The following is a 22,793-nucleotide window of genomic DNA, read 5'->3' as shown; positions in this document are numbered from 1 at the left end:
GGATTTATTCATGCAAGACGATTTATTCATGGCGTTTACATGTGTCTAAATGAATGAATGCTTTTATTTTTTGTGCTGTTTTAAGGGCTAATTTGATCTTATTTCTTGCAACAAAAATCAACTTAAAGGGATAGTTCACCCAAACAAATTTTTTTTTTCTCTCACCATTTACTCACCCTCATGCTGTTACAAACCCATATGAGTTTCTTGTTGAACACAAAAGAAGATGAAACAATTTTGGTAACCAGACTGACAGCACCCATTGACTTCCATAGTATTTTTTTTTTCTAATATGTAAGTAAATGGGTGCCATCAACAGTCTGGATACCAAAGTTCTTCAAAATATATTTTTGTGTTCAAGAGCAGAAAGAAACTCTTTGTAAGGTTTGGAACAACTTGAGGGTAAGTAATGATAAAATTTTAATTTTAGCGTGAACTATCTCTTTAATTGTAAAATTCATTTAAATGCATCTCCCGAATTGGTCAAACCTTATGTGGAGCAGACCCTGCATTCCCACAAACTGTTGTCCCCTAGCTGCCACTAATGGTTTACTTCCAGGCACCTATACCTTTTAATTAGGAACTTCTTGTAGTCTGGTGCAAACAGATGGCTTGACTTCATCACTCTGAGAGGCCATGCTCACACACGGTGGTGTGCTACCCTCAGGGGTAATCCCACCTGTCCAAAGCATTTCTCACATTGTTGGTCTGAGTATATAGTGATTTTCTGACAGTTATGATCCTTTCAACGTCCCCTGTTCAAGGTCATCTGTCCTTCTACAGGAAAATAGTCTCTGGTATACTTACCCTTAGGCTTCACAGAGGCAGTAAAATAATTCTTAGCTCAATTATCATAAACACTGTGAGGCATGATTTCCTGTGGTTTGTGGTGGATGCAGCTGTGTGTATACGTCTCATGCCTTTCATTCTCTCAGTCTCTAGCACATTATTGGTGATGCGTCCCGTCAGCGGCTTGTTGTCCGGGAAAGTGACCCTTCCATGTTATTTCTCCATCATCCCAACTGTTGGACCTAGAAACAGAAATGCCTCCGGAACAGATTACCTGCGCATCAAATGGACAAAATTTGAGGGGGGTGTGGAGTCGACTGTTCTTGTCACCCAAAACGGCGTCATTAAGATTGGCTCGGGGTACAGGAGTCGCGTGTCTGTGCAGAGTCACCCGGAAGACATTGGCGATGCTTCTCTAACTATGGTGAAGCTCCGGGCAAGTGATGCTGGAACATACCGCTGTGAAGTAATGTTTGGGATTGAGGACACGCAAGACACAGTTAGTTTAAATGTTGATGGTAAGATTGTTTTAACACCCTTGTCTTCTCGCTTTCTCTCAAATTTGAAATATTTTAAAGACGCCATTGTTGTATCTGAAGCACATATGCTGCCAATATGGGAAATTCCTTAAAACTAATTGATCAATGACAGTCATAACCAAAGTAAATTATAGATAAATGAAAGTTCAGTCTGTTAAGTGGAACTGTTAATGGGAGAAAACCCGCAAGCACAGATTATCTAAATTGTTGAGGGATTTTAAGGTTGTTTTGGATCCTCCCAGATTATAGTTACAGCGTAAAAAGTGAAATGCACTCCAATAAACTTTGCCTCTCTTAATGTCTTCCCTCTGTGCTTGGATACACTGTGATGCATCTTGACACTGGGAGACATCTTGTATGGGATGATTTATGCACAGGCCATGTGAAAGGATGGGATGGGTCAGCCCTGAACTGCTTTGGCTCTAGAATCGCAGCACCACCCTGCTCTCAGCAAAGACACACTGCCATTTTAATTAGATCCATTACTCATTTAATTTAAATTTGTTTCAAAGCGACAATTATGGGGGTGGATGGAATGTCCCCTCGTTCAAATGAATGTCCCAACACTGCTTGCTTAATTAATTTGTTTATGAGCAACTAGCAGACCTCTTCAGGACTAAAGCAGTTTGTATTAGTCTTCAAATTTATGGCGGTCACTGACAACAATGGCAGTAATACAATATGCCCCTATTCAATGAACCTGTTAATGGATGGAATGGTCTTTGTAAGGAGATGCTCATTTTTGTTTGTTTTATTTGTTCTTTTGAACAGGCGTGGTGTTTCACTACAGGTCAAGGGTCAGCAGATACACTCTGAACTATGCACAAGCTGTGCAGACCTGCAGCGACGTCGGAGCAACCATCGTTACGGCAGAACAGCTGAGAGCTGCTTATGAGGATGGATTTGACCAGTGTGATGCTGGCTGGATTGCAGATCAAACAGTGAGGTTAGAAACAACACACACACACACACACACACACACACACACACACACACACACACACACACACACACACACACACACACACACACACACACACACACACACACACACACACACACACACACACACACACACACACACACACACACACACACACACACACACACACACACACACACAAACGACTCGCACTTCTATATTCTTGACTGGCAATCTCAGTAATAAGTTCTAAACAATATGTCAGCATGTTGATACAAAAAGGAAATTGCAAAAGCTAAACAAATGATAATTGTGTACTATTTTTCAGTCGTGAGAAACTTGTTTCTCTGTGTGGATTGTTTCTATCTGTAGATATCCAATCACTAGACCAAGGCCTGGCTGCTTTGGAAATCTGCCTGGAAAACCTGGTGTCAGGTCTTATGGCAAACGCAGGCCCACAGAGACCTTCGACGTGTTCTGCTATGTGGATAAGCTTGAGGGTAAGAGTTTAGTATTCTGTTATTTCTTACAACTTATTTCATTTCAAAAATAAAACAAAATAAAACTTCTTGACAAGGCCAATAGTCCTGTGGTAATGTGAAAGAGCTGTAGTTTATCTGTTATATTTGCTCTATGCTGACATATTTCATGTGGTTTTAAACCGCGGTTATGACCAAAAATGAATATCAACCATATTGGCAATGAACATCTGTGGTAATAAACATTGAAGTGGAAGCTCTCCTATTTTAAAGCTAATCTGAGTTTCTTTTCAATCCCAAATCTGTTGTGAACATAAACTTGTTTTGCCGAATGTACATCAGCTTATCAGAACATCCTGTCAGTAGTTTTATTGGTAACACTTTACAATAAGGTTCATTAGTTAACAGTAGTTAATGCACCCTGAACTAACATGAACAAACATTGAACAGCTGGATTTTTTAAACTAACATTAACAAAGATTAATAAATACCGTAACAAACATTGTTAGGTCATGTTAGTTAATACAATAACTAATGTTAACTAATGAACCTTAATTGTTACTGTTTTATTTGATAGATGATAGTTTGCATGATAGTATTCTTTTAAAAATGACATACATGTATTTAAAGTAACTTAATAATGATGAGAAATTGTTGTTTGTAGAAGATTCTAGTTCTTTCAAAAGCCAGAATGACCAAGAAATATTAAGGGAAAAAAAGAGAGTTTTTATTTATCATATCTTGTCAGGAGACTTAGTATACTTAATACTGAGTGCTGAGTTCAGTTTAGTGTTGTGACAAAGATATGAAAAACAACTAACATCAGAAAGAGCAAATGGAAAATGGATTCATAAAATGAACACCCTGTTGTATACTGTGGTGTTTAATATGTCTCATTGCCTCATGAAAGAAGATTTGGGAATGTCTGCTGTATATTACTTAGACGTCATGAAAACCTCAGTTCTAGCTTTTGACAGCAACACCCAAGGCTGCAGGAAAACAACTCCCCCTCGTTTTTATATTCATCCTGTTCACCACAGCATTTGCTTGAATATTTTCTGAAAGCTATTTAATTTATTTGCGTTTGTCATATTATTCAGGGTATTCCCCCTCCTCCCAGATCCAATATCTGGGTTTTGATTCATTGACTGGCACTTTGGAATTTATGTGTTAGCAAGACTTTAATAATGATGATTATTGCTTTTTAACATGTAAGCTGTTTTTATGACAAACTCAAAATTCAGCTAATTTCAGATATTTAATGTTTCTTTCATGTTTTTACTCCAGGCAATGTTTACTTTGCGCCCACAATGCAAAAGATGACCTTTGCTGAGGCCAAGGCGGAGTGTGAAAGCATGAATGCAGAGCTGGCTTCACCTGGTCAACTCCACGCTGCCTGGAGACAGGGCCTCGACCGATGCGATTATGGATGGCTGTCTGACGGCAGTGCCCGCCACCCTGTCTCCGTACCCAGAAGTCAGTGTGGTGGTGGCCTGCTGGGTGTCCGCACCTTGTACCGCTACCGAAACCAAACAGGCTTCCCGGATCCCAGTATGAGGCTTGGAGCATACTGTTTCAAAGGTAAAGACTTTTCACTGAGCTCATGAAGTGTTTATGGTGTAATAAACGAACACCTGAATGCAAGAACAGCCACTTTACCAGCTGCTTTGACGTCATTTCTCACAGCAGGCATAAAATTGAAGCCCTTACCCTATTACACACATAAACATGAGCTCCAGACTTACTGTGAAGGCCTCTTAACGGCAGTAAATCAAAGCAGAATATTAGTTAGAGTGCACCGCTTTTTGTTAACTGATGATCTTTTAGGTTGAGACGCAGAGTATGGAAAAGTTTACATGAGAGTAGCTCATTCTCCAGTGATTCACTGATCTCACTCACTGCATTCTGGGTTGCCGCCCGTTTCTAAGGAAACCACTCTGGGCTTGGTTAACAAGAGTGTTTAAAGACTCAGAGGTCCGTTATGCCACTGTAGTGCTTCATGGCTAAATGGCAGTTGCTTGTCAGACTTTGCTTTGTGGTGTTGTAGGTACTGAGACTTCAGAAAGACTTGATGATGTTCTCATTGGCCAAGATGAAATGACCTCATAAGAACACTATTATGCAACCAGGGGAATCATTCTAGTTAGTCTAGAGCTAACTAGTCTAATGGCTCTGAGCAGCTATTTTCAATGCTGGTAGGGATGCAAGATATATAATTGGTATTATGGTATGACTGTTATTAGAGATTTATTTATTTATTTAGCAGCCAGTACTGGATATTTAAAATATTAAAATTTTATTTTCCGTTTTTACATTTCAATGACCTTTCCTGTCATCAAATGCTAACCTAAAGTTAATCTTTAAAAACACTGGTAAATGTAAATCTCAAAATGAATATCCATTTTTCATATTGTGCATTATAATGTTTTGATGCCTAGTTTTTACTCGTAGCATTTAAAAACATTTTATTTTCAGCCATCGGTTATTGACCTTGACATAAAAATAATAATTTTAAATTTAATTTTTTTTAAATAGTGCATCCATACTATCAGCTGATATCTGCTTGAAAAGGCAAAAACCAAAATCTCCAAAATTATTTAGCAAGATTATAGATCAACAATAAAATAGATTGTCCTACTTTAGCTCAATTCTTGATTAAAACAATCATGTGCGTATAGTTAATGCATATACAATTGTCTCTGAAAGGTACGGATTCCTTTCTTTGAGTCGCCATTAAAAGGATAGTTCACCCAAAAATGAAAATTCTGTCATAATTTACTCACCCTCGAGTTGTTCCAACCATGTCTGAATTTCTTTCCTCTCCTGAACTCAAAAGAACATATTTTGAAAAATATCGGTAACCAAACAGTTAATGGGCCCTATTGATTTCCATAGCATTTTTTTTTCCCAGACTATGGAAGTCAATAACTTGAGGGTGAGTAAATGATGATCCCTTTAATGTTTATCTAAGCCATTCGTCAAAGAACAATTATATATATTTTTTTTTTTGGTGGGTTTACTAAACAGGGCAAATTAGTGTGAGAATGCAATTCCAAAAAAAGTGCTGATGGGAGTGGAAAGTTGTGCGTGTGATCTACTGATGACATGCAAATTAAAGAACACAGACGCAGCCAGATCATTTCCATAATGACCAACGTAATCTACCAAGGGCAACGCAAATTAGCGTCTGGTTTAAGACACACTTTCTTTGGGGGGCGTTAAATAATGGTGCAAATACCAGTAAACTGACTAGCGCAAACCATAGTAATGCCATACTGGCATGATTCATTTAAATACTCTCCTACCATAAATTTGGCATCTGAATGGGAAACTCCTACAAATGCATATGCAAAATGTCAGCCGTACAAATAACCCTGTCCATGCCTTTTCAGAGCAAATTTTTTTTCACTGTGTGTCTTTAGTATATCCTGAGAGTAGTTTTGCCAAAAGAGAGTTTGCTCTGGAGCAAGCTGTAAGTAAATCTGGCCTTTAGTTGCATAATACAGAGCTAATACCTTTTCTGTAATATCTTTTTCAGATGCACAGTACAGACCTATAGCCATCGACAAACATGAAAAAGTGCTTAGGTGTTACCTGCTCCTTTTTTCCTGACTCTTTACGCTGTCAGACTTTCTGTTCTTCCTGTCATTTGCACCAGCACTTATCTGAACAGACATGCGGATAAAGGAGAGCGCTACTACCAGAGCTCTAAAATCAGTGCGTCTCGCTAACCCCTGACCTGGGGGGTTTATCTTTTCAACTGAGGTTAATTTAGACAACCTACCCCCTGCCAGGCAGGGCACTCACCCAGAATGACAGCCACTGACTGCTGTGATAAGTAATGGACCTGGGGTTCACCCTAAACCTCGACACTGTGACCTCTGTGTTTGTTTGGTCTGTTTCAACTCTGTTAAGCCTCTCTGATCCATGTGGCATTGAGTGCTGTTCAAGTGTTTTCTCTTACATGATGGGTTTGGTTCTCATGTTCTTTTGCCCTGTGATGACTATGAATGTTTGATATAGTGGCAGATGTGCATAAAATCACATGAGCTAATCAGGCTGGATTAGGATGACAAATGTTAGGATGTTTTGTTTTCGCCCCTCACCACACCTTGCCACATTGTAACATCCCACAAACCATCAGACAATGCACCACATGAATGAGAGGCATTTGTCTTAAGGGAAAAAGTACCTCATGGCTGACATCAGATTGAATAGAAAGAGCCTGGAGATAATAGAGAACAGCTGGAGCCTTGGCTGCTAGCCTGTTGTATTTGAAGATGACACTTGTTTTGTGAACACAGGGTAATTAAGGGCTACACAGCCATTAAGATCATGTAAGCTGTTTGTGTGAATGAAATTCAATTTGCAAAATAATTGTTAGGTTGTTGGAACCATTCTGACACCATTCAGATAAAATAAATCCACTGAATAGTTTAAAGCCTATTCTCGTCAACCAAACTCAAGCATTGCATACAATCAAATGTACTTAGATAGAATACTTTGAAAAAAAAAAAGACCCATATTTGAAGGTGAAAATCACTTTCAGATTGCAACAATTTAAAAAGCTTTATGACCTATGTATGTTTCAACAATTTTAAGGAATATAGGTCTCTCGAGGACCCTGAGAACGGTATAATCAAATCATGCCTTGTTTCGGCAATACTGGGATAATGTTTTATAATAATTTAATTACAATAATCATACAACCAAGCATTATGTCCATAATGTGCAAGCTGCTGTGTGAAAACGCAAAGATTTCCATAGCAGAGATCTATCTGAAAATCCTGTTTACAATATTTTTGATACAGTGGCGAAAAGTAGACAATACATACCAGTAGATCAAACCATAGTAACCATCTGACAACACAAAAAAGTAAAGTGGTATACTGTGTTATATTTCTATAAACAAAAACAATCAGATTATATGGTTGCAAGCTAAAAACCAATTATTCTGTTCAAACTACTGGTCAATTGTTTGGGGTCAGTCAATTTTTTTTTATTATTATGCTTTTGAAAGAAGTCTCTCATGCTCCCCAAGGCTGCATTTCTTTGAATACAGTAAACACAGTAATATTGTGAAATATTGTTGCAATTTAAAATACCTGTTTTCTATTTGAAGATATTTTAAAATGTTATTTATTCCTGTCAAGGCAAAGCTGAATTATCAGCATCATTACTTCAGTCTTCAGTGTCACATGATCCTTCAGAAATCATGCTGCTATGCTGATTTGGTGCTCATGTTCATTTCTTATTATTATCAACCCCCATTCTTAATATTTTTTTTGTGGAAACTGTGATACATGTTTTTTTTCCCAGGATTCAGCATTTATTTGAAATAATAGTTTTTTTAAACAATGCGAAAGCCTTTACTGTCATTTTTTGATCAATTGAATGCATAAATAAGGATTTATTTATTTCCAAAAAAGTTAGTGTAGTGGTAGTGTAGGGAAAAGGTAGTGTATTTTGATAGGCGTTTTGATTGCCTATTTTTATGTTTTGATGTATTTTGATTGAATGCACTCGTCTGCTCATTTTTGAGTGCATGTCTATAATACAAAATATCGAAATATTGGGTAAATAAGACAATTCTTTTCTCCCTATAGGCCCTTCTAAGCTTTTATTCAACCAGTCCTCCTGGGTGGATGTCACAATCAAGAGTGGTACAACTATGGAGCCCACCACTACATTCTTTGCCACAGAGACCACCAGAGGCCAGACTTCTGAGGCCAGTCCCTCTCACATATCACAGGCCACCTCTGATGACGACCTGTCTCTTACCGATGCCCCTTCTATGTTTTCTACAAGCATGACACCACCAAAGACAAGCCACTTCCCTGACAGACTAGAATCCACCAATACACCATATGCAGCTGCAGTCAGTGTGAAATCTGAGGAAAGCGTCCCCACGACAAAAGTTTCAGATTTTGATATTAGTGATTTTGGCACTGAGAAGGCTGATGATGAAGCAAAAGTTCGTGGAGATGTGGTCCGTGACGAGCTGACTACTGCCACTCCCACAGCCACGGAAGAACTAATGGAGGAACCAGAGGATAAGAGTATCATTGAAGTGAGGACCGTTCTACCTGATATTTTACTTTCAGGCTCACTAAGCACAAAACCAATGTTCGCAGTTGGGAAAACAGAGGAATCTATTCTGGTTGATATTACAACAGACAGAGTTTTAGAACCAGAATCCTCTGTAGTAACATTAGTAAACACTGTAGAATCTGGACACACAACTGAATCGTCCTCACTTAGCGAATCCATCACTCAAAGTGATCATGATAAATTCCCAACCCAGATTCTGACTCGCTCAGCTAGTGAGACCAGTAATGGTAAAGATGAAGCTGAATCACATGCTTCCACACAGTCATCCTTCTCATTGGCAACAGAGGCCACTTTTCTTGAGAGTGCTAAGTCTACTGTTTTCTCTGAGTATGAAGATGAGACTGGGTTTGGGGTTGTTATGGCGGACCCCCCACCTCTGTCTACACAGAGATCCACAAGCTCAGAACCTGAACCTTCAGAGACCTCCAGTGGAGTTACTGTCACTGATTCTACAGTTACACCCAGTGTTTTTATGCAAAGCTCACAACGTGGAGAAACATCTACTGGAACCTCCAAATCTACACAAAAAGTGTCTCAAACACTCACCAGCTATTCAGAAAGCGAAACTACTGAATTGATTGACCGCGTGACAAAGTCACAAGGTTTAACTACACCTAGTTTAGCCACAGTTGCTTCTGGAGCAGAGATAACAACACCTTCACTTACTGACCAAGAAACATCACAGATGAACATCACTGAAGAAGCTGCTTCAGGCCCTTCAAAGGCACCCAAGGAGACACTAACAGAGGCCATGCACACCTCCACTGATTCTAAAGACCTAGGTATGATATCTTTACTTTCCTTTTTCTGAAGTTTTCACATGCTTCCTGAAAGTGGCTTGAAATAGTCCGTCTTATTAATCACTTTTAATAAAGAGATGTGCAAGGCATTGGCTGCAACATCATATTTTAAAAATGCCATTATTCCCAGAACTATCATAAGATAAATGAAACATGAAAAGAATAGTATATGTTCTCATCCTCAGTGATTTTCATTTATTATCAGTTCATTGTCTGATCATTGTTCATTGTTGGTTTATTGACCAACAAATTATAGTGTATTTTTACAGCACAGAAATAATAATGGTCATCATTTACCACTATTCAGTAATTGTGGTTCAATTTAAATATGCCAAAAATGCTAAAGAACAATAACTATAAAGATAACTATGGCTATATTAGCATCCACAACACCAGACAATGACGTTCTGTGTGCACACGCTGGAGTTATGCTGTCTGGTGCTTAATTGCTCAAGCTTTTTAAAGTTGGGTAGATTCTGATTGGCTGTCAATGCATTTATCATTCATCAGCTGAAAAAAAAAAGTATTGATTCCAACATTACCATTCCTCTGTCATTATCTCTATAGCTGGGTTGTGGACTTCCCTGGTCTTATAGAATGAATGATTATTAAACCTATATAATTGTTGTTAGAATGATTGTTCTTCGTGTGAATGGCCCTTAACAATGCTGTCCAGGGTCCAAAAAAGTTTGGCTCTATACATTGACTATGTTTATAGAGGTATTTAGCAGTACCCAACATCCCTAATTCTGTCAAGCCCTGAGAACTTGGCACTTCCTTGGCACTATCAAAACTCTTTTTGTTCTATCTCTGTCTGAAAATTCTCTCACTTCTTCGGAACAGAACTGTCTGCCGTATTTGCAGAATTTTACACAGCGTATTGACAGCCTGTCAGATTTTGGATGGATACCACAGTGCCACACAGCAAAGATTTTGGCCTGGGTTCTTTATATTGCATTCAGGAGTACTTGAAGACTTCAGATGCACAAACCTCCAAGTCCGTCTGACATTTTTCTTTTAAATTATCTTTTTTTTTATCAGGCTCAGGGGGTTTGGGTTTAGTAATTTCACTTAAGGTTTTTAGTCAGTAATTGAAATGCCTTATTTTCAATAATGACACTTTAGTCAATTCATTGGTATTTATCAATTTTTATTGTCCATGCGTGTTTTTTTTTTTTTTAACCTCTAAGTCCACCTCTTTGGACAAGATATAATAAATAGTTGCAAAATCACTTCTGCCACGTCCGTATCGTATTCAGGTCCAAGAGCTCACAGGGGACCCAGGTTCGAATGTGACCCGCGGTCGTTTCCCAATCCCACCCTATCTCTCTCCAGTCACTCTTCACTGTCCTTTCTGAATAAAGGTAAAAGGGTTAAAAATATAGTAAAAAAATAAAAATGAATTCACACTGTATAACCACCATAACGACACAAAATGACAGCACACTTTATCGGATAAAAACAACAAACAGAAGACAAATAGAAGGCTTTATATAATAACTACACCACTACGCTCAAAATAAATACAAATAAATAATATAATATATATTTAAAATATAATAACCTATATACAATATTAAATATATATAAAAAATACAAAAAATATGTATCAAAAATAAATAAAAAAGAATAAATAAATAACTATAAAATTTTACTCTTAAGAAGTGCATTAAGTCAGTAAACATTAAACATTAAACTGATATTAGTCAAATCTAAACAATTCATTGTCATAAATTTTGTCATTCACATTATCATTCTTCTAAATTTTTAAAAATCTTGTTTGGTTAAAAATGTCTTTAAACAGGATAAAAACTTGCGTCTCGATATTTGAAAGCCGGTTTATACACACAACGTCATTTATCTTGAAATCATATGATTCGATTCGCGTCTTCTGAATGGTTCTGTGAACTTAGAGGCTTTTGCTGAAAAAGGGAAGTAGCGTTTAGCAGTTTCTGCCAACAAACCTGTATTTCTGAATGGGCTGAGCCTTGGATTTAGTGGGTTTGAAGGGAAAGTATATGATGAACGTATACTATGTGCGGAAAGCATTTTCTCAATATCATCATCTCATTTTTGACAGAGGTGGCATTTAGCGACTTTTGCATCTGAAGTCTTCACTTTAATCGTACAGGGGAACTGATTTTTGACACTGATTCTGTGAGAAAAAAAATTATGCTTCCATGATGATTCAAACTGGTCCACGTTGTGTTAGATAGGACTTAGCATAAAAAAAGAAAAAGGAAATCAAAAAACAAATATGTGGTCAAACAAAAACACATGCATATTTATAAACACACACACATATTCATGCTGGGATGAATTTACGATTGAGCAATTTTGAAGCTCAAGGACAGAAACCATTACCTACTCTGCTCCACAGGTGCAGTATAAGTTGTCAGGTCTGATCTTTTAATGACAGACTGCATTTGGCTTGTTTTTAAAACAGATAACATTCAGTTTAGAGAGCTGTTTATTAGGGGATGCCCTAGCAAATCTGTTCTCCCATTGATTTCTGTCAGTGACTGCAGGCTTGGTTGGCAGGATGAGGCTTTGGACCCTTACCAGCGTAAACATAGAGTTCTGTTAGTGCACTGATGTCTGGACACTACAACATGGCTGATGTCATCTCTACAGCAGAGTCTCATCTGTATAGAGATGGCTGAGTAAGTGGTAGTGAAGAGAATGTGAGAATAGCATTTTTCTGTTGGCCTACTTGTTTGTTTGTATGAAATAAGCATAAGACCAAAGGAAAGCAAGGGTGTAATAATGATATATTACACATTTTATGTCAAAATATTATGACACAAAGATTAAACTAATGAGTTCAGGACATTACCCAGGATGCTTAGGCCAGTGAGGTAATGATTTAGGTACAAAAGCACATTTGTGCCTGCCTTCAGCCCTATGCACTGCTCCCTTTTTTGAGCATGCTCCAGCTTGTTTTAACAGACGCATAAAATGATGCTGGGAACTTTGGGTTTGACCATTCCCCTGTGTCTGAAAGTTGGGCAATAGGCAAACGAATGACAATGAGAGGAGGAGATTTTTTTTTTTCTTTTCTGTATTCAGTAGGGCTGTACTCAACCAAAGAAAATCTTGGTCGACTGAAGTCCTGACATTAGGGACTTTAAGCAACAGCCTCTGGTGGAACGGCAACGGCATTCTGTCGTTCTATTGCGCATGCGCGACGTTAACTGCTACTTCGCGACGTTCTACTGTAACCGTCTACTACGGGAGAACAGCTGATTTCCCGTAGTCGTTACTACGTGACAGATTAAGAAAGTTAATGTTATGTTTTAGGTTATGTGGCATTATAATCGTTTCTGTATATAATTAAATGCCAAAATCAACCCTTCTCTTACTTTTTAAAATCACTTTATTTTTTGTATTTTGTCTAATGATTAAATTATCCCCTATGCCGTCCTCTTTACTGTTGCTTAGTGATTTTTGCGCTCTTTAGCTACGGCAGTTAACTGTTTACTTCCGGCTGCCAGTGCCGTTCTTATCGTTAAGCTGTTGCTTAAAGTCCCTAATTTTGACTAAAAATGACGTTAGTAAGAAAATGTTAAATTAATTAGCTGTGCACTGTGCACAGTACTTGGTAGCCTTGTTGTCCGCCTGAATGAATTATAAATCAACATAAAAAAACTAGTAGGCTATTTGCAGTATATTAAATCGTTTTTGACCTAATTATTATGCACTGAAATGAGTCTGACACACGAGTCTGTCGGCTCTGACAGCTTTGCATCACGTGCACATGCGCAATATCATAGCCTATGATTTCCGGAAATAGTACTATGTTGTCAACTAGTGATATCATCACAAGAACTGTTGAGGAATATGCAACATAATTTAGACAATTCTTTTCGTCATATGTTATAATAATAAGTTATAACTGTCAGACACTATAATTTCAGGGGGGCTGGGAAACACAGCGAACATTGTGTGTATTTCAATGGCAAAAATGTCGTATTGCGAGTCATTGACGCCTGCCGACCAGCAACGGTACATTGCAAAATTAACTGCAAAATTAACTTAACCCTTATTTAATTAAAAACTGGGTCAATGACCCAACCAAATGGCCGGAGGTGTCGTTTCCAGACATATTTTGTTATCTGGTTGAATCTCCAGGTAAGACATCGCTAGCTGTAGCGGTAACATTAGCCTATAACTCAATCAACTTTCGTATATGTTGCATACTATAACTCCATAAAACCTTGTCACTTACCAATTGTACGTATGCTTCACTCCAAACTATTAAAGTGTAAATTGCAGGTTCAATTTTTCACGAAGATAATGCAATGTGCTTACTAAACATAAAGATAAGAACCGCCCACAATTGTTTTTTATGTTTTTTTATACCAAAATGCTGCATATAATATGAAAAGTTGGTACGTTTTACAGTGGTTTAAGCACGCCCCCTCCCTTCCACTAGGCTGGGCGTGACGTGATAAAAGGGACTCCATGCTTTTACTGTCTATGCCTTGTCTATGCTCCAAGCCTAGAGTTACCATTAGTCTAAACGGCAAGTAGGCTAGCAGTTATATTGGAGACCTAGCTAGCAAAAATGGTTAACTATTGTGTTTGTGTGGGATGTACGAATACATCAAAAACGGGGGAGAGGCTCCACAAGTTCCCCAAGGACAAACGACTGATTCATGCCTGTAAGTGTTAGCATACCCGAGGTAGATCTCGGGTATACAAGCCCGACCCTACCCGAGCACGTTGTGTCTGAGCCCAGCCCGGCCCGACACATTAACTGTAATTATGAGCCCAAGCCCGATTATTATAACTGACGTTCTCAACTACTTTCTATGTTACTTTTTCCCGCCCGCAACATGTATGTTTTGTCCCGCTCCCGCCCGCAAAAAGACTTTTTTTCTGTACCTCCAAATACTTTCGAGTTAGCCTACGTGTCGCCACCATAGACATCAGCATAAATGCTCCTGATAAATTATTTGTTATTAAAGCATTAACACACAAACCACACTGTTATAACATAAAAACAAGCAGGCTAACTTACAGTCATGCATGGTTTGGCATGACTGCGCGCAAAGTGCGCTCCCATAATAATTCCTAAAAAGCTGACATCAGTTCATCGCGATCTCACACATCTCTGTTATTATCAATGAAGCTTTCATACACTATGTTTGTTATAATTAGAGGATTTGCCAGCATACAGAATTCATCACTGAACAAAAAGTCCGTTTTGAGCGGTGAGGGAAGTCTATCGTAAATGCTTCTGATTGGCCATTATTGCGTTCCTAGAAATCAACACATATGTCTGTGATTGGCTACATCGCTCAACGCTGCAAACATGTTATAAATAGAAACTCTGTCCTGTAAATCGTTTCTATTTTGTTTTAGTTGTTCTTGTTGCTTTTCTGCAACAGATAAATAAACATGTATTAGTTTTTATGTTTTATTCATAGATATTTCTAGTTTGCGGGAGTCCCGCGAATCGTTTTATTCTCCCTCAACCCGAACACACAGAGTGAGTGCATTACCGCCCGCGCTCCCTCTTATGACGTCATCACCCAGTTACTGTAAAAAACATGCTACCTTTGAAGAAACCCCAATAAATGTTATTTTAACGCATTTTAAGACAGAAATTTTTAAATATATACATATTGAGCACTTTAATTTACACATTAATTGGTTGTGGTGGTTAACCTGCAATTTACACTTTAATCCTTTTGTAAAACGGTGATCAGTAGTACGAAGTTGCAGAGGGACTGTGCTGACAGTTATCCCTAACTCACAGACTGCAGTCTGTATTGAGTGTAGACCTCGAACTACTCCATAGTTCACGGCTCGCGTCATTACGTAGCGGTTGACCTTTCAAGTGAGCCTTCAGCTGATAACGCTAATGTGAATGAGACATCCCTTATGAAAAACATCTATAGGAATCTTTTAGTATTTTAGGACAAAATATTATAGGAAGACTAGTATTTTAGGACATACTATAGAAGTACTATAGAGGTATTACAGAACATCACAGAAGTATTATACACCACTATAGAAATCTTATAGGATTACTAGTTCTTTTTTCGTAAGGGATGTAGACACATCTGGCCCACTGCGAGTTTAACACCCACTACTATATCACACAGGGATCTACTCACACAGTAATCTCAAAAATTACAAGTCCCTCTCCTCCTTTCCGGTTCTGTGTGTTTATTAGGAAGGATGTAGAATTTCAATTCATAATTGGTTTGTTTATTGGCGGTACAGAAAACGACACAGCAACTCTTCGGCATGATTGTCGCGTGTATTTCAATTAGCGCCAAGGCAATGTTTTCCCCCACGGGCTAAATTCACATCACGTGATGGGGCGTTCCCAGATCAACCGTCTGTATGTATGTCCTCGCGCAGAGCGAGGCTGAACATATTTGAATTTATTGTTGAGGATAATTGAGGCTTGCATACACATATGTCTATAAATACATATATACAAACATCATGTATACACGTACCTACACCCATACTCACATAAGTACACATAATAAAAAAAAAAAAAAATAATAATAAAAAAAGTATCCCAGATATAAAGGGTATAAAAAACAAAAGTCCAGTCACGCATGAGGAAAACATTTACAGCAACAGTTTGCTTGCAAGTAAGTAAAGAGAGATATTTTGAAGGAACACAATGATGTGACAGATCTTAGAGACCCAGGCAGGCTATTCCAGTCTGAGGGGGCTTTGAATTTAAAGGCACGTCTACCACTCTCTTTGGAGATATTTGGCACAATGAAGGAGAGATATTCAGTGTGTCTCAATCTATAGCTGGGTCTATATGGAAGTAAATATTTCCATATGGAAGAACATAGGAGCTCAGCTTCGCGGCTGAGACACGAATAGACTATTAACTTAAAGCTTTTACTCTTAATAAACACAAAAGGCATGTCCACTTTAATAAAAAAAAGAATATTTATTAAACAAACCAGATCAAGAGCAGAAACGAAATAAAGTGCATAACTGATATGCCAATTCTGATATGTTCATATACTCAAAACAGACAGGGCAACCTAACGCAGACAAGTTAGCTTACCGCTTTTAGATGATATGTCATGTTTGTCGTCGAGCTGTGGAAGGCAAACTGTTGCTTGCACACTTTGCATTCGACCTTTTTCCCGTTATCAATTTTAACAAAATGCTGCCACACTGTAGATGTCTTTGTTGTTGACATGTTAGAAAAGGACTGACTATTAAACGCTCTCACAATTAAATAAATAATATTCAGCATCAAACCTTCTATAGCCTACTTATCTGTCTCTCTTCTCCAGTGGCAGGGCCGTTTGAAGGAATTTGGGGGCCCCAAGCAAAATGGACATGGAGGCCCCCCAAGCCCGAGGCCCCCCAAGCCCCCGCCCCCCACACACACACACACACACACTTTATATGAATAAAAAAGGTTTACAGTGCAAATACTACTGTTGCATACTGTGCATAAAAAAATAAAAAATTACAGTGACATAAGCTATGAAAAAATCATGTTCCTCTGCCTTTTTCAGGTTAAATAATGTTATGGGTAAGGTTACAAATTATTTATTAAGTAAAAAGACTGTTTGCTAACAGTTAAATGACAATTAACTAAATATTAAATAACTAACAATTTACCATCTATTAATGATTGTTATTATAAAGTGTTACAGAAAACTTAAAGATATGTTAGCATTTCCATATTTTGATATTAGAAGGGATGGGATGCTGCTTTCACTACCAATGCTTAAAAACATCCCAAGCTAATGTTTGATGCACGGAATTTATTGTGTGGTTTTCCTAAACCCCATTGGTAAATAGATTATCACGGTGGAATAGTTATGCTATGCCACTTTCATCAAAACCTATTAGCTATAGCAATGTCATGTCATTAAATACGATAAACAGTGATTCTGGAGCTCCTTAAACCGTTAAAAAAACATATTACAGTATGTAACGTTAACCATATTCCGTCCGTTCGGAAATAAATTTGCACTAACTGTTCGTTACAAGCAGCATTTGCCGTCAGGCAGGTAGCTAACATAAACATATTTTTGCTAGCCAAATGTTACCTGCTGCAAAATTACACCATTTGTACAAGACAAGTAGAGCTATTTTTATGCAGTGTAATTTAATACTTTACCACTATCTGGTATTTTTCTTAACCTTCTCTTCTTTCTTTTCTGGCTTCCTGAAGCATAATTCCGCTTCATGATAACTCCCGAGGAGGTTTGTATAGAGGGAATGCATTAACGTCACTTCCCCGCCGGAACACGCCCCCCTCAGCGGGACTGAGTGGCAGAAGAGCTGCTGCGTGACTGGAGTTAATAGGGGAAACTGCGTTAACGCGAGTAAAACAAACTATTATCAGTTTAAACTAAAAGTTGGACTCGATATAGTGTTCCTTACAACTTATCAAAGATCCAGTGATCCATGGATATTGACATGCAGCCAGGAATCGTGTTTCCTGACATTTATATGTGCCTGATTTCGACGCCGGGGAAATAAATGAAGAAAATTGGCCTGTAAACGTTTTATATAAATACAATATAGATAGGTCTAAATCCGAGTGATCACTTACATTAATGTTATACTGTATATCATATCGTCCAGCCCTAAAACTTGTATAGTTTTTTGTCAGTGTTTATTTAAAAACATCCAATTATGCAGAATATAGTCTGTTCTGTAGCTTTTTGCAGTCTGTAAAAATATACAGTACCTCAGATTTCTGGTCAAATCTAGTTGTACAGTCCATCGCAAAGCTCTTTCCCGTTTTAGATGTGTTTTGTGTGATTTTCACGGCGTTCACGCTGAAAACAAATGCTGCCGCTCAGTCTTTTTGCCACTTGTGGGCGTGACCGCATTCACTCCGGCCGACGGTGACGTCATGCGCATACCCTCTATTTTGCCGGCAGCAGAGATCGCGTGGTTGGCTGGCTGCTGTCAGCGACTACTGAGGGGGCCCCCTTGAGGGGGATTCCGATAACAGTGTCATTGCACTTTACTGCATTGACTATCAAAGGGGCGCTCACAGTTTGTCGTTGCATTTTATTCTTAAACAGTCGTTGTCTTGGGGCCCCAGTCCAGCTCGGGGCCCCAAGCAATTGCTTGCTTTGCCTGTCCTGTTCCGACGGGTATATATGATATGGTTGATATGACCAACTTTCCAGTAAGATGAAATGGTAGATATTTAGGGCTTTAGTTTGTGTCATGTTTACTAAGTCAAGAAGGAACCTAATGTCTGTCTTTCTCTGGGCTCTGATGACACAGTCACAACAAGGACGTTTTGTGGAAAGGATCAGTTGTTGTGGGGTCTGTTAGTGTGGATGCAATGAAAAGCCCAATTGTGTTGTTGGTTGTAAGGATCCAGTATATAACTTAGTTTATAAGGCAGTTTACTTGAAACATTTGCCATTTCTTTTTGGCTTTATTGGGCTTTTAATATGAAATAAATACACAGCCTCTACTATTAAATCGGGTGAGATTATAATGTGCCTATACATTGAAAAAGGGGGGTGTTTAAATTCAAATGAGCCACTCCAGACAGTCCAATTCCACCAAAACTCCCTCTGGGATGGACATGGGTACTGGCTCACACACCTGGTCGGGTATTTGCATAATAATAGATTATATTTATAATGCAATGATAATCGATATAGCCTTTTATAATTGTGCAGAATACTATAAAATAATATATTTTCTGTCAGATTTTTTGATCCAGAGCCAAATCAGATCACATAAGGTTATTTAAAACACTTGACTTGCGTTTTAAAGTAAGATTGGAGCAAAAACTCTAAAACTCTAAGTGCTCTAATAACAGTTGTTAGCTGAATACATTAATAAATAACAATTGACATTGAACACGATATAGATGTAATGAAGACCAAGTTCCAGTGAAATATCTTCACAATCCCCTATGATGTCTTTATGTCCTTCATTATGTGTGTATTCTGAGTGGCAGTTTCTCTCTGCAGATGATGGGGTTATGGTATGGGACAACATCTGAAATAAACAATTGAGTTTAGAGTTACATTGTGTATCTTCCATTTGATTATGTAAAAACAATTATGTTCATGAAGGCCAAAATGAGCAAAAATGGACAGAATGAGCCCTTTACCATGTTAAAAGGAAAAAGTAATATAAAGTCATGGTATAGCGTTAATGTTTTTTTGTGACTGGGTATGTTTAGACATAAAGTCATAATTAAAAAAAAATCTAACAATATGGATCATAAATTCCATATCTCTGTTACTTACTTTGTGGAGAAGAGAAGATGCATATCCTTAACTGAACAGAGCTGCTCACACTACATGTTCTGTTAAACTAAAAGTGAAAAAGACTAAAATTGTCTAAAAAAATTCCTAAAATTGAAATCATTTACCTGTTGAGATTATGTTGACAGTAACTGTAGTTGTATAGCTGAGCTCCAGCAAATCAGTAATGAGGAGGCTTTGAAAGTTACAGATTTGAAAAACAAAAAGGCGAGAATAAAGAACCCTAAACTCTAACACAAAGAACCATTTCAGCATATAAAGGGTTCTTCAGGACGATACGGTACTAAATAGTAAATAAATAAAACTGTTACTATGTGTAAAGAACCATTAAAGAACCATTTTTTTTAGAGTGTAGCTGTTATTTGTATGAATAATTTTGAATAGGAATGCTTACTGAAATGTTTATTTTTTAAAGAAGGGCATTTGATACCGTTTCAAATGTGAAGTGAGAACATTGATCAAAGAAATTAGGATTGAAACAGCGTTGAATAGACAGTTGTTAGTAATTATAATGAAGACAAAAGAAAATAATAATTAGAGCCATAACCAGGCCGGAGAGGTGTGAATGTGTGCAGGAAAGACTAAGACTGAATGGGGTTCGTTTGCACCACAAAACAATAGAGACAATACACTGAATTGATGCTTAGAAAATGACAATAAACATCAGTTAGCATTTTAGAGTCTTCTCAAAAAAATTCACATGAGATTATCTTTAAAAACATTTAATAAAACTCATGTGGCTTTAGCTGCAGTGGATTTCTAGAATAATACAATGCCAACTTCAATTTTAAACTCATAATATTTCATAAAAATAAATTTCTAATAACTTTACAAAACTTTGTAGCTATTTATAACTATTTTTTTTCATTATGACAATAATTAATTCTGACTTTACAATAAACAAAAGTGTCTGCTTTCAAATGAGACCATACTTGTGCTTTTAGTGCAAATGGGTCATGAACCGGGGCGGCAGTGGCTCAGTGGTTCATGTAGGTTGTCTACAAACCAGAAGGTTGGTGGTTCAATCCCTGGTTCTACCTGACCAAGTGTCAAGGTGTCCATGAGCAAAACACCTAACCCCAGATGCTCCCGACGAGCTGGATGGCGCCTTGTATGGCTGACACCGCCGTCGGTGAGTGAATGGGTGAATGTGAGGCAAAATGTAAAGCACTTTGGTGGCCATTGGGTCTGTGAAAGCGCTATATAAATGCATTCCATTTGCAGTCCAACTGTATCTGCTTTAGTTTGGGTATGCCATTAGGGTTTTTTTTAAAAAGCGGGGGTGCTGGCTAACAGGTTAAACATTTGTCATTTTGTCACACCCACAGAAAAGGGCCAATGAATTTAATCCCATGTTTCTTTGATCCCCATTTTTTTCAACAGATAATCAAAACCTGATGCCTTTTGGAGAAAAACATCCTCACATTCCCCAGTTGGTACACATTCCTGAGATACCTGCTGATCTTCTTCCTGTTGATCAGGAGACTGTTGTGGCAAGTGGGGATTTCTTGTCCTCTCTAGCCATTTCCATGACCCCAACAGTCAGCTTCATAAACGGCAAGCTTGAGGTGACACTTCATCCTAAAGATGTGGCAGAAGAAGTTAGAGGAGATAAGTTTGGAAGTGATTCCCTTAGAGTAAACAACTTAAGTGAACAAATGGAAACAACATTTGAATTTGATAGTTCATTAGTGGAGGCTGGCAGAACACCACATGAATCATTGGTGTCAGGATCTTCAATGGTGTCCCCCTTGTTTTCCACAACCCTTGATCCAGACATTGATTTTGGTCGAGGAGGAATAGTAGTAGAATCCACTACGCCATTACCTCCCATACCAATTAGTGAAGAGGAGATTCTCATATCTGAAGGAACTGTCATTCCAATCATTTCAACCACCACAACTGAAAAACAACCTTCTGTAAAACATGTACACCCAATAGGATCGACAGATATTCCTTTGGATCTTGATGACTCTACTAAGCCATCTATATCTCATTCAGTGCACAGTACTAGCTCTATAACAGAAGACAAAGACAAAGATACAGCTGCTATAACACAGGTCATGGGAATGACAACTCAGAAAGATGATTTGACTAAAACGACAACACCCACAGTAATTCCTGCCCTAGAGTCTACTTCTGAACATATGGACCATTTGGATACAGATGAAGAAGGCGTAGGTGTTCAGACACCTGAAGTGTTCACTTTGACTCTGCCAACTCTGGGTAGAGGAGATCAGACAACGGAGACACATAGTAGAGAACCTGTTTCCACTCTTGACTCTACTGTAACTAGTACCCTACATACATTTACATCATTGAACACTGGGGTCTCAACAGGAAGAACAGCCACAAGTCAAGATGTTACTACACATACAGCACCAACCACAGTGACTATGATGGAGGACAACGAGCTGTCAGCTAAACCATCTGAGTCCACCGTCATTAATGTTTCAGAAGCTCTTTTCTCCTCTGCTCAGACTGAACATTTAGACAAGACATTTTCTGAAAGTACAGTCACAATGACCTCAGAGATGACAACGGTCAAAGGTTTGCTGTCACCGTCAAGTTTTTTTTCAAGCTTGCCATCAACAGAGTCTGAAGCATCAGGAGATGACACCTCTGAAATGTTTAGCAAAAATTTGTCAACCAGTTCCTCACTTCATACTACAACAAAATCAGACGAAGATCTCACTAAAACACCGTCTGATAGAACAGAAACAATCTCAGTGTCCACCTCATCAAATACTTTAGTTACACAAGATCAGACAGCTGAGACACATAGTAGAGAACCTGTTTCCTCTCTTGACTCTATTTCATCAAGCACAGTACATACGTTAACATCACTGAGTACTGAGCACTCAACGGGACAAACATTCAAAAGTCAAGATGTTACT

At 38.2% G+C, this 22,793-nt stretch overlaps 1 protein-coding gene across 1 annotated transcript in view; it reads left to right on the top strand.

Annotated features, from left to right (window-relative positions):
• The first annotated feature begins 943 nt into the window (after positions 1-943).
• vcana (versican a) overlaps positions 944-22,793 on the top strand; it is a 49,304-nt gene continuing 27,454 nt past the window's right edge. Inside the window, exons 1-4 of the mRNA XM_056233378.1 lie at positions 944-1,307; positions 2,100-2,274; positions 2,623-2,750; positions 4,017-4,310. Of these exons, the coding sequence (XP_056089353.1) occupies positions 956-1,307; positions 2,100-2,274; positions 2,623-2,750; positions 4,017-4,310 (949 nt within the window). The 5' untranslated portion in view covers positions 944-955. The remainder of the gene's footprint in view (positions 1,308-2,099; positions 2,275-2,622; positions 2,751-4,016; positions 4,311-22,793) is intronic.

Source organism: Rhinichthys klamathensis, unplaced genomic scaffold, assembly GCF_029890125.1.
Source record: "Rhinichthys klamathensis goyatoka isolate OS25496 unplaced genomic scaffold, OSU_Roscu_1.1 h1tg000369l_1, whole genome shotgun sequence".
Lineage (NCBI taxonomy): Eukaryota > Metazoa > Chordata > Actinopteri > Cypriniformes > Leuciscidae > Rhinichthys > Rhinichthys klamathensis.
This window is presented reverse-complemented; position numbering and strand designations above follow the sequence as displayed.